The sequence below is a fragment of the Lithobates pipiens genome, unplaced genomic scaffold (assembly GCF_037356315.1).
Source record: "Lithobates pipiens isolate NorthernLeopardFrog02 unplaced genomic scaffold, aLitPip1_a1.2 Scaffold_18, whole genome shotgun sequence".
In the NCBI taxonomy this organism is placed as follows: domain Eukaryota; kingdom Metazoa; phylum Chordata; class Amphibia; order Anura; family Ranidae; genus Lithobates; species Lithobates pipiens.
Window position 1 is genome coordinate 142,437,220 of NW_027507758.1, and position 13,947 is coordinate 142,451,166.

Genomic DNA, 13,947 nt, shown 5'->3' on the forward strand with positions numbered 1-13,947 from the left:
GCCGATCAAAGGTTTAAATGTGTCCTAGGGAGGTGCTTTATAACTGTGTGGGGGATGAACTGACAGGGAGTACACAGAGAGATTGCTGTTCCTGATTACTAGGAATAGAAGATCTCTCTGTACTCCCCTGTCAGAACGGGGATCTGCCTTGTTTACATAGGCAGATCCCCATTCTGCCTTTCTGTGGAGCGATCATGGGTGGCTGGTGGACATTGCAGCTGCCAGACCCACGCATCGGCTCCCGCTCTATGCTGCGGGCACATGCCTACAGTATCTATTACATGCAACGATGTACGGGTACATCTTCCCACGCAATAGAGCAGCCCTGCCGCAAGATACAGTATCTGAGGCAAGCGGTCCTTAAGTGGTTAAAAATGTTTCTTAACTCCCCTCTAAAAAAATAAAAAAAAATAAAAAATAAACCCTGAAAAACGAATCATTCCATTTATTTAAGCCAGCATAAAATAAAAAAGTAGACAAAAAACAAACAAAAAAACTCAAAAAGACTGCAAGGAGTCTGAACTTCATTTATGTAAGTGTTGATGGTGGAAACCGTTGTGTGGGCAACTGATTTTTTGTGTGAACTGTTAATAAAAGTTGGCCAGCAAGCCCCTAGACAGCATTTCTGTAGTGGACTGAACTCACTAAGAAACATTCCCACTGAGCAAAACTCTCCACGCTATATAGCAACTAACTCTTCCTACAAAGTCTGACAGCAACTTGAGCTACTCCATCACACAGTGAGAAATTGCTGCTGGGATTCCAACCTTCTGTAGTTGGGGCTTGACAAAGCTTATGTTCAATGGCCAGCAAATGCATTATGGTTACACAGAATTTGTTCTGGGGCATTTCCACATTAATTCCCTGGGACCGTAGATTTCAAAAACACTAGATCCGCCAAGAACCTGTGAATTTACTCAACATGAACCTAGCTCTTTAACAAATTTTCTAACCTGAATATTTTTTTTCATTAGGGCATATAAGGCTTTTATTTGGTACTTGGTGGATCAACAGCACTTTTTTTTAATTATAGGTTGACAAATAGACAAAATGTTTTTTTTTGTTTGTTTTAATACAATTTAACAATTTATAATTCTTTTTTACAATTTTTAATATTTGTATTCACTAGCATATTGCACTTTGCCAGCTACAGCTTGCCTCCTTCACCTTTCCATGTGTATCTCTCCTTTATTTCATAAATAAACCCATGAGTTCACCATAATTGGCTGCCATGTTTATGATTTGTTGGGAACCAATCAACCCGGTTCCTAATCATTAGTGTGAGACCAGTACGGTCAGTAACAGCGTTGTCTCCTAGCTAGGAGCCCACACTGCTGAAGGCTCCAAGTTCTGCAAAATATATAGAGCTTTATATTCCCTTAGCAAGGAGCTAAAGAAGGTTGATCTAAGATTCCAGGAGGAAAGCAGTTAAAGGGTGATCTACACTTCTATCATTTCTTCAGAACCTAGTAATTTGTGTGAATATTTATCTTTTCAATGCATGTAATCATTGACACAACTCATTTTTTTAACAAAATATGTTTCTCAGTTGAAAGATTTCTATTCACTTTTTGCCGACACAACAGGAAAAAAAATTGTACAAAGTGAAGTAAATCTCCTTTTAGCCTAGATTCATATATGTGTGGGTAAGGAACATGTGTGTAAACGCACACATTCCCTACCCACAGGCAAAACAAACTGCAATTTTGTGCAGCCGCGTTTTAAAAAAAGGGTCAGGGACTTCCGTTGAGTGGGCTGCTGTACCTGTGCAAATGCGCACACTGGAACAACTGCCCCCATTGGACGATTTCCCCTCTGTACCTGTTCTGATCGTAACTCAAATTCATTCTGGATTTTTTTTAAATGACATGGGTCACCAGGACACATAAAGAGAGGGGGTACGTTTTCTTCTTGGAAACCTGAGTGTGTGTAGAATTGGAGCACCACATATTCAAGTTAATTTCAAAGACAAATTGTTTACAGAGCCAATGCGTTTCAATGGGCTGTACTCAAACCTTTTTATCAGGGCCGAAATGTACCATAAAAATAGAAAATAATAAAACATTATAAAAATAATACATATTTATTATTCACCTTAATGTGACCCATGATTCTAAAATCAAAAACCTGTAACGGCATAATAAAAATAAATATAAAAAAAGAAGGATACTATATTGCTAATAATTAAATAAAAATAGTCATACTTATAATAATACAATGAAATAGTAAAATTGAAAACTTATGTTTTTTTATCTCAACAACTGTATACTAGGGATGATACCAACCTGTTCCACTAGAGGCATGTTCAAATTAAGTTTAGTCAATGAAATTTTAATAGCAAGCATTTAACATATGAAAGTAATAAAAAAAATTACCTTCACGTTGTCCTAGATGTGAACATCAGGGTTCCCAGAGAGCCTCCTCCTTACATCAGGGTCCCCAGAGATCCTCCCCTTACATGAGGGTCCCAGAGAGCCCCCTATGCATCAGGCTCCCCAGAGAGCCTCCCCTTATAGATCAGGTTCCAGGGATAGCCCCCTATACATCCGGGTCCCCAGAGATCCTCCCATTCATCAGGGTCCCCAGAGAGTCTCCCCCTTACATTAGGGTCCCCAGAGAGCTTCCCCCTTACATCAGGGTCCCCAGAGATCCTCCCCCTTACATCAGGGTCCCCAGATAGCCCTCTATACATCAAGGTCCCCAGAGAGCCCCTATACATCAGGGTTCCCAGAGAGCCTCCCCCTTACATCAGGGTTCCCAGAGAGCCCCCTATACATTATGGTCACCAGAGAGCCTGCCCCTATACATCAGGGTCCCCAGAGATCCTCCCCCATACACCAGGGTCCCCAGAGAGCCCCCTATACATCAGGGTCTCCAGAGAGCCTCCCCTAACATCAGGGTGAGAGGGAGTGGATGAAAAGGGGGGAAAGAGAGAGAGGGGGTGGCTGAGAGATCCCCTAGCCCTGCCTGTCCTCAGTCAGCCTGTCTTCTTCCTGTTCCAGTCCCAGCTATCTGGAAGAGGAGGTTGGAGAATGAATGCAGACTCTGGGAGGTGCTGGGGATGATGCTCAAGGTGGCGGTGAGGTCTTGTCTTCTCTTTTTCCCTCCTGGGCTCTTTCCGGCTGCCCATGCCTCCCGCTCCCCGTTTGATGCCGCTGCTCGGCACCCCACGTCACCACCAGTACAGTAGTGGGATGCTCCAGTCCAAGAGTGCCAGGACCATGACTCTTAATGCCCCACAAGCACTAGCGCAAAGGAGGAGGAAGTGGAATCCTCCTTTGCTTTGAATGTTGGGCATGTTGGGCATTAATCTCTGGTTGCTAGACGCTAGGCGGCTCTAGCAACCAGTGACCAAGAGTAGAGTCAGGAGAAGGCGAGGTGGAACTGGAGCCAGCGCTACCATGGCTCAGTCCGCCCCTGTCCCCTGCATACATATCTGGATCTCTTTATCGCCATTACAGGGACTGCAGGGCAATTGGAAGATTACATAAGATAGCTAGGAAGCAAGATATTCTTCAATGCATCTCACAGGAAATTAAATGGGAAGACAGAAATTTTGGGAAAGATCAGCGGGTATTTTCTGTACTTGCTGAAAATGCTCTTACCTTAAAAAAAGAGAAGAAATGTAAGGACTGTACGCTGCAACATATTGCATTTTTGTTCTGGGTCTTCATTTTTTTTTTATAAATAACTCTTACATTTTCTAGGAAAGAGCCACACTTTGTCAATTGTGAATGACAATATCAAATTGGTTTAGTTTTATTTATTTTATAATATCGATTTTAACATTATATTTTGGGCATCTTTGTATTTACGTACTTATGTCAGTATGTATTATGGAATTCCTATGATATACTTATCCAATATTGCAAAGCATCATTTATTAATTAACTATGTTTAATTGAATTGCAGGCTATGAAGGCTATACTGCTAAAGACAGTGATCAGAGACACCCATTGGAAGTCAACACCAATGGTAATGGAAGGGGGTTACTTTGGATGGATGAGGAGAATTTCACTGAAGTTCATGGAGACCACAGACCTCGCAAGAACTGCACAGAACCAGGTAGGTGGTATACATTCACATTTCTTTGTTTGATTTTATTGAATGGTTTGGAGTATGAGGCTTTCAACATAACTTGATAATAGGGGCAAAGATAAACTTTTTTTTTTCCTGTTGGTGCTTTGTAGGTTCTTGGCGTGTCTTATTTGTGGGTAGAACAAACAGAAAGTTTAGTTTACCATGGTATGCACAATGTGATTTACAGTGTTTTAACCTGCACATTTTAAAAGTTTTTAATCAAAACAAGGCTTACAGAAACTATGTTCATTAACGAATGTCTTGTTTTTAACCTATGTGGTTCTGCAACCAAGGAAATATAAAATATCCTTTTATTTAATTACATAACAGCTCGTCATATATTCATTAAAAAATCTTTAACAGCCTTATTTAATAAAGAGTGCTACTGCTGAAGTGTAGTAGCCTATAGCACCCAATCAGAATTTATTATGTATTGGTCTGACTTCTGCAGAGTGAATTCTGGCACTTAAATACATACTGCTGTGCGTGTATATATATATATATATATATATATATATATATATATATAACAGACCTTTCACCTCCTATGTGACACTGATCAGGCCTTTCAGCGTGTTATTTTTGTACCAAACTCTGCATTATGCCGTAGGGAAGCAAACATGCACATTTTCAATATACTCAGCAGTTTGGTTATTTTGGGGGGCTGCAGTGATGCTTTTTGCAGGAGAACAGGTTTAGTAAATCAGAGGTAACCATTAACAACCAGAAGTGTCTTTGATTTGCATGGCAATGTTACAAACTTACTTTATAATGTTAATTTGAATTCACCTGATTTTGTGTATTTTGTAACTGTATTGTCAGTATAGTTACCTGAAGACCAGTCTTAAAGCGGGATTCCACTCTTTTTTTATTTTTTTCTTACCTGTCTCACTGGTGGGTGAGTGCTACCTTCGATTGGCATCCACGTCCGGCGTTTATTTGACCCCCGGCGCCACAAATCTTTTCCTCAGGATGACTTATAAAAACCTGCCCTGGCATTTTCCATTTTAACTGTGGGCGTCTGAAGCCCACAGGCATTTACTTCCTGGTATATGATGACGTCTGGCTCCCAGCATGCTCCGCTCCATCTTGCACATGCTCAGTGAGAGCAGTGACAAGGAAAGAAAAACTTTCATTGTCCCCCATGGATTCTTGGGAAATTTCCCAGGGACCATTGCGAGGACGATAGCCACACCTACTCCCACGGGAGGACAACCAGGAAGTCAGCTGAAACATCAGAAATAAAAGGTAAGGAAATGATATTTTTTTTTTTCAGGGTTCGTTTAGGTAAGTATGCTATCTGTTGATTTTAATAACATGAACTTTCATTTTTAGGTACCAAACCACTTTAACTTACAGAAGCTCCAGAACTTCTACAAATATGTCTGAATGTATACTTACTGCCCCTAACTGTGCTACCCTCCAGGCCTAGTTGACAGGTTATGTTTAATATCTCACTACCAAGGTCAGGCAGAGAGGTTTAAAGAGGCATATTATCCACTCTGTCATTGCACCTAGAAACTAGAAGAGTAGAGAAAATTGTTGCTCCACTCCTCTAGTAGTTTGGTTCTAGGTGTACCAAGTACAACTGTATGAAATACATTGTCCACCAAGTGATGGTTCAGCAGCAATGAGGGCCCTGATGGATTGGACTGGTAGGTAGGGCAGCAGTCCAGAACGTTTTATAATAAATGAGAATGTGTTACTGACACAGAAACATTATATATGAGTGGCTAAGTACTGTCACACTGCCACAGGCAAACCTGCCACCCTAGACCAGGGTTTTTCAACCAGGGTTCCGTGGAACCCTAGGGTTCCTCCAATGGTTTCTAGGGGTTCCTTGAGCAATGACCAATTTTTTCCTCTCAGATAAGTTCCCAGTGACACCAATGATCTTTTTAGCTATCTGTAGAGTGGGGGTTCTTCCAGAAGACCACAGATGTAAGAAGCACTCTTCCACTGACCATCACACCAATGTATCATGAGATGTAGACATTTTTAACAGGGGTTTCCTGAGACCGAAAGGTTATTTGAAGGGTTCCTCCATGTTAAAAAGGTTGAGAAAGTCTGCCCTAGACCATAACTTGTGTTCTCTATGCAGGAATTCACCCCTGAAAAATAAGTACAAAGGGCAAATCTTATCCTATTACATTGCACAGTGCTGTCATTATAAAAAGTTGGAGGTATGTCTTTGTGTTAGTAGGGATGACTTCATCATTAGCGTAATTTTAATTTATAGACCAATGAGCAGGCGGGGGGAGGGGCACGGGAAGCTACATAGCTGCCATAGTTAATAATGCTACCAACTCTTCTCCTGACTACGTAGAGTGGAAGCTGTGTGTGAAGCACAAGAATATATGAACCTAATTATAACATTTTGGCCCAGACTGCATACTCTATGCATTTCAGCTGTGCGTTTAACTTTTTGGCAGGAGTTCTGCTTTAGTTTGCTTGTTTCATCTTCTGTACACATGCAGAAATATAAAAGAAAAGCTGTAGGGACATCAGCAGTATAGCATAATAGGAAACAGCTGAATAAAGTTGGTTTGCATTAAGATGTAAAAATACATTCTAGTTTGAAGACAAATATAGGATGTAAGACTGTATGGAATGCATTGTACTAGGGTTTGCTTACATGAGCTCTGGCTGCAAAACCACAAACCAAATGCCAATAAAATTTCACTGGATTTGATATACTGGCCGTAATATACAGTACATGCATGAACTTTGGCATGAATAATATGAAGAGTGGTACATTTATTTTACAGGGTTTGTTATTGTTATTCCGCCATGCTCAGGGAAATTATTGAAAAATTGATCCGTACTTTACTGGGAAAATCTGGGATGGAATCTGACTGGTTGCCATTGATATTTTGTCTTTATTTTTTGTTTTCCTATTGATCATAAATCTCTTAGCCTGCCTGTGTATACAGCCAGAATTGTCTGATCTAAAATAACGATAACATGCCATACTCTTTTTGATATAAACTTCACAGAATTTTATTCATATAGCAGACAAAACAGTCGCTATCTCCAGGGCAAATACAGGATTTTGGCAAAGAGTTCAGTTCACCAGATAATTATGTTCTAAGCTCTAGCAAAAGTGTGCTCATTCATTGAAAGGAGGAATCGGTAAGGGGAAAAATGTGATGGTTGTCTGGTGAAAAAAAGAGAAAAAGAAGATGAGTGTATGATTATTGCTTGATGTACTTTATGAATGTATTAAACACAATAGGGAGCATACAGGCAGGCAGTTGCTCTTTGGCTGCACAATCATGCAAAACTAAATTTGTTTCATTGGACAAAAAACAGACCAAAATATTCATGCTAAAATTTTTGCACTCAAATTGCACAACAATTGAGACGCAACCGTTTTAATAAATTCACTCAACTGTATTTACTGTATTTATTGGCATATCACACGCACCTTTTCACCCTGAAAATCGGGTGTCAAAAGCGCGTGCGTGTTATACGCCAATACTTCAATTTCAGCTGCCTCAGAGGGGACAGGGAGGGGGGCGGAACGAGCGCCGTCAGATTACATACAGTGAGAATCTCCTGTTTACTTGGCGGCCTCTTTAATAGGATGTCCGTCTCCTGGGCCACCATTGGACCACTGTTCTGTCTATCATAGGTGAGTCTCACTGTATGTAATCTGTCAGAGCTTGTCCCACCCCCCCCACCCCCCTCCCTGTCTCCTCTAGGCTGCAGATGGGCATCAATCAGACTGCACTGATGACAGTGTTGAGGCTACTGCTTTGAAGGCAATGGTGAGGCTGCTGAATTGAAGGCAGTGGTGAGGCTGCTACATTGAAGGCAATGGTGAGGCTGCTGCATTGAAGGCAATGGTGAGGCTGCTGCTTTGAAGGCAATGGTGAGGCTGCTGCATTGAAGGCAGTGGTGAGGCTGCTGCATTGAAGGCAGTGGTGAGGCTGCTGCATTGAAGGCAATGGTGAGGCTGCTGCTTTGAAGGCAATGGTGAGGCTGCTGCATTGAAGGCAGTGGTGAGGCTGCTGCATTGAAGGCAGTGGTGAGGCTGCTGCATTGATGGCACTTGTGAGGCTGCATTGATGTGGACTGATGAGGCTACATTTGATGGCACTCATGAGGCTGCAGATAGGCACCAACCCTTATTTTGCTTCAAAGTTCCTTATTTAAAATTTAAGTTTTTTTACAGAAACTTCCCTCTTAAAATGAATGTGCGTGTTATACGCCTGTGCGTGTTATATTCAGATAAATACAGTATATAGCATTGTGTCTGTTAAGCCTCATACACACGATCAGACTTTGTACAAACTTTCCCGTGGACTTTTGTACAAAGGGCGTAGTCCACAAGTTTGTATTGCATACACACGATCAGACTTTTTAGGCAACAAACACGAACGTAGTGACGTTTCAACATACTGACGACACTTCAAAAGAGGACGTTCAATTACTCCAGTGCCACCTTTGGTCAACTTCTGTATTGTTGTCTGACCTTTTGCATTGGTTCTGAGCATGAGTGCTTGTACCTTGTACAAAAGTCCAATGGTTTTGCGTACACACGATCGGACTTTGCTCCATCGGATTTATGTTGTCATGTTAGAAAAATTAAGAAAGAGCAACTGCTGTGTTAGAGAAAGACTGACATGTTAAAAATGACTGCCATGTTAGAGACTGCCCAAAGTGACAGTCTAGAAAAGACCAAAGTGCCACCGTTATTGACAGCATCCAGCTTCACAAATACAAGCATGTGCATGTGTGTGTGTGTGTGTGTGTGTGATATTTCTTACAAATATTCTGACTGCATATTTCCATTCCTGAACTCTGTACTTTAGGCTGCTGGAAAGTCTGCTAGGACAAGATACGATGCTTAGACTCTAGTCCCTTCCAGCTGTGCTCACATTGCCCACATGCTCCTAGTCTTTGAGCTCTACAGCATTTTAATTAAAGAAGTTCTTTGGGACTATCGTCTCAATTTAAATACTGCAGATCGCAAAAGCCAGAAGCATGTGGGCAATAGGAGCACGGCTGGAAGGGACTAAATTCAAAAGCACTGTATCAAAATGAAGGATGCCACAGAAGTATGTGTAACTTTTAACTTTCAAGTTACACTTTCCACCCTGAAAGGTTTTTACTTATAAACATACTTCCCAAACTTTTTGAATGTATTATGCTCTTATTGTACGTGCATCAGTGCATACAAATCAACAATGACATATTAACCATATTATTTGTAATTGTTTGGTCATGTAAGCAAAATTTTGTTTTGTAATGTTATTTTCTCAGTCGGGCAAATGAAAGCAAGTGGAAATTGAACATCATGTCAGCGTTGTAGCAGCGTTCCCATTTACTCACCATGATCAGATGCGGACGCAATACTCTTTAAGTTCTTCTACCACAGCTCCCTGGGTTCCTAGACACAACCAAAAAAGATACATTCTGTAGCTTCCATCCCTTAAAAGATTAGAGATATAACATTTGATGAGGCAGAGGTAGCTGGGCAAGTGACTTGCAACCAGATGAGAGGTCCTCCACTGTCACAACCGATGTGTGGGCAGTTAGGCTGGAGTCTAATAGCATGTGTCTTCTCTGGAAGACTCAGCTACTGTGAAAGTCCCTCTCCTGAATGCCACCAAAGTACTGCAGTTCCAGTGGGGTGCACCCCCCCCCCCACCCCATGTCCTTCGATTTCTCCATGTATTCTCCTCCAGAGCTAACCTAGACTTCACTATGAGGACAATTGCAAGTATCTGTTTGTGCTCTGAAGTGTTTTACGGAAGTAGTGACTTTTTATAGCCTTATAAAGACTATGCTATGCAGACACATGTTACCCTGAATGAGCCAAAGATACATGGCTATGGACAGTTCATGTTTGTGCAGCTTTCATAATCTGTTTGTAATATTCTGCAGTATATGCATGCTCTTTGCTATCCTAAACCTGTTTTGTATTATTGCTTCTAACTGTGCACCTGTTTAGTAAACTACAAGTAACAGTTACTCCTTGTCTGATCGACTACCCATTCTGTCAAGGAATTATACTTAAAGTGGTGTTGCCACCAAAAATATAACCTAACTCGTATGTGCATCAAATGTTCTTCTTAAAATTAATTGGATAATAAAAAAATTTTTACTTACCTATTTCTTGCGGTTGCTAGGTGGTCCCACGAAATCTGCCTCTTCCATTGCCCGGGCTAAGAACGTCACTTCCCTCGGCAGCCCGGCTCGCTGAGGCTCCTGGGAGAAGTATGACACCATTTCCCAGGATGCCTTGGGCATCACCGAGGGCTACAATCGCGTTATTTCGAGACCGGAAGTGACGCGATTGCATGTGTAAATTGGCGCCATATTCGATTTGGGAATCCCTTTGTTAGCAGAGGCTGAGTGATCTGGATAGGTGAAGGACGTGCGTCGAGGGGCTCCACCGACTATCTCCACTTATCTATCCAACTACCGACTATCGATTCTGCAGCAGCAATCTTACAACTACAAAAGGTAATTAATAAATCTTTTTAATTCTGGTGTATTCATTTTTTTAATCTTTTATTTATTTATTTTTTGGTATTTTTTTTTTTTTCAGTCTCCATATCATTTAATTAATTTAATTGCATCACATTTACTTGCCTTTGTATTATAAAAAAAAAAAAATGCAATTCCATGTTACTGTTTGAATGTTAAGAAATATTTTTTTTTTCATTTATTTATTTATTGATTTAATAATATTTTTTTTAATTTTTTTTTTATTTTATTTTATATTTCAGAATTAATTTTCTTAGTAGTCTCTTCTGTGACTGTCGAATTTTTGGAGAAAAAAAAAGAAATTTCGTCAATTGAACGGTATTTATTTAATAATTTATTTATACATTTATTTATTTTTTCTATCCTGCCCACTGCCATTTACCAGCCTGCCTACTCCCAGCCGCCATCCTGCCTACTCCCACCCGCCAGCCTACCGACTCCCCACCCACCATCCTTCCCTCAAACCACCCACCAGCCTGCCTACTCGCACCCACCCACCCACCAGCCTGCCCACTCCCACCCACCAGCCTTCCCACAACCAGCCTGCCCACTCCCACCCACCAGCCTGCCCATAAACCACCCACCAGCCTGCCTACTCCCACCCACCATCCTGCAGAATTGCTCCCACCCACCGGCCTAACACACAACCCACCTGCCTACTCCCACCCACCAGCCTGCCTACTCACACCCACCATCCTGCATACTCGCTCCCACCCGCCTGCCCACTCCCACCCACCCGCCTGCCCACTCCCACCCACCAGCCTGCCCACTCCCACCCACCAGCCTGCCTACTCGCACCCACCCACCAGCCTGCCCACTCCCACCCACCAGCCTTCCCACAACCAGCCTGCCCACTCCCACCCACCAGCCTTCCCACAACCAGCCTGCCCACTCCCACCCACCAGCCTTCCCACAACCAGCCTGCCCACTCCCACCCACCAGCCTTCCCACAACCAGCCTGCCCACTACCACCCACCAGCCTGCCCACTCCCACCCACCTGCCTGCCCACTCCCACCCACCCGCCTGCCCACTCCCACCCACCAGCCTGCCCACTCCCACCCACCAGCCTGCCTACTCGCACCCACCCACCAGCCTGCCCACTCCCACCCACCAGCCTTCCCACAACCAGCCTGCCCACTACCACCCACCAGCCTGCCCACTCCCACCCACCAGCCTGCCCATAAACCACCCACCTGCCTGCCCACTCCCACCCACCAGCCTGCCTACTCGCACCCACCCACCAGCCTGCCCACTCCCACCCACCCGCCTTCCCACAACCAGCCTGCCCACTCCCACCCACCAGCCTTCCCACAACCAGCCTGCCCACTCCCACCCACCAGCCTTCCCACAACCAGCCTGCCCACTACCACCCACCAGCCTTCCCACAACCAGCCTGCCCACTACCACCCACCAGCCTGCCCACTCCCACCCACCAGCCTGCCCATAAACCACCCACCAGCCTGCCTACTCCCACCCACCATCCTGTAGAATTGCTCCCACCCACCGGCCTAACACACAACCCACCTGCCTACTCCCACCCACCACCCTGCCTACTCACACCCACCATCCTGCATACTCGCTCCCACCCGCCTGCCCACTCCCACCCACCCGCCTGCCCACTCCCACCCACCCGCCTGCCCACTCCCACCCACCAGCCTGCCTACTCCCACCCACCAGCCTTCCCACAACCAGCCTGCCCACTCCCACCCACCAGCCTGCCCACAAACCACCCACCATCCTGCATACTCGCACCCACCAGCCTGCCTACTCCCACCCACCAGCCTTCCCACAACCAGCCTGTCCACTCCCACCCACCAGCCTGCCCACAAACCACCCACCATCCTGCATACTCTCATCCATCCTATCTCTCTCACTCCCACCCAGCATCGCTCTCACTCCCACCCAGCATCTCTCTCACTCCCACCCAACAACCCACCCAGCATCTCTCTCACTCCCACCCAACAACCCACCCAGCATCTCTCTCTCACTCCCACCCAGCATCTCTCTCTCACTCCCACCCAGCATCTCTCTCTCACTCCCACCCAGCATCTCTCTCTCACTCCCACCCAGCATCTCTCTCTCACTCCCACCCAGCATCTCTCTTTCACTCCCACCCAGCATCTCTCTTTCACTCCCACCCAGCATATCTCTCTCACTCCCACCCAGCATCTCTCTCTCACTCCCACCCAGCATCTCTCTCTCACTCCCACCCAGCATCTCTCTCTCACTCCCACCCAGCATCTCTCTCACTCCCACCCAGCATCTCTCTCACTCCCACCCAGCATCTCTCTCACTCCCACCCAGCATATCTCTCACTCCCACCCAACAACCCACCCAGCATCTCTCTTTCACTCCCACCCAGCATCTCTCTTTCACTCCCACCCAGCATCTCTCTTTCACTCCCACCCAGCATCTCTCTTTCACTCCCACCCAGCATCTCTCTTTCACTCCCACCCAGCATCTCTCTTTCACTCCCACCCAGCATCTCTCTTTCACTCCCACCCAGCATCTCTCTCTCACTCCCACCCAGCATCTCTCTCTCACTCCCACCCAGCATCTCTCTCTCACTCCCACCCAGCATCTCTCTCTCACTCCCACCCAGCATATCTCTCACTCCCACCCAACAACCCACCCAGCATCTCTCTTTCACTCCCATCCAGCATCTCTCTTTCACTCCCACCCAGCATCTCTCTCTCACTCCCACCCAGCATCTCTCTTTCACTCCCACCCAGCATCTCTCTTTCACTCCCACCCAGCATCTCTCTCTCTCACTGTCACCCAGCATCTCTCTCTCTCACTGTCACCCAGCATCTCTCTCTCTCACTGTCACCCAGCATCTCTCTTTCACTCCCCAGCATCTCTCTTTCACTCCCACCCAGCATCTCTCTCTCACTCCCACCCAGCATCTCTCTTTCACTCCCACCCAGCATCTCTCTTTCACTCCCACCCAGCATCTCTCTTTCACTCCCACCCAGCATCTCTCTTTCACTCCCACCCAGCATCTCTCTTTCACTCCCCACCCAGCATCTCTTCTCTCTCACTGTCACCCAGCATCTCTCTCTCTCACTGTCACCCAGCATCTCTCTCTCTCACTGTCACCAGCATCTCTCTCTCTCACTGTCACCCAGCATCTCTCTCTCACTGTCACCCAGCATCTCTCTCTCACTGTCACCCAGCATCTCTCTCTCACTGTCACCCAGCATCTCTCTCTCACTGTCACCCAGCATCTCTCTCTCACTGTCACCCAGCATCTCTCTCTCACTGTCACCCAGCATCTCTCTCTCACTCCCACCCAGCATCTCTCTCTCACTCCCACCCAGCATCTCTCTACTGTCACCCAGCATCTCTCTCTCTCACTGTCACCCAGC

The 13,947-nt window shown here is 45.1% G+C and overlaps 1 protein-coding gene across 1 annotated transcript in view; it reads left to right on the forward strand.

The window, feature by feature from the left end:
* Positions 1-13,947, forward strand: part of SLC24A3 (solute carrier family 24 member 3) — a 568,031-nt gene that overhangs the window by 122,299 nt on the left and 431,785 nt on the right. Inside the window, exon 2 of the mRNA XM_077486207.1 lies at positions 3,913-4,065. Coding sequence (XP_077342333.1) covers positions 3,913-4,065 — 153 coding nt within the window. The remainder of the gene's footprint in view (positions 1-3,912; positions 4,066-13,947) is intronic.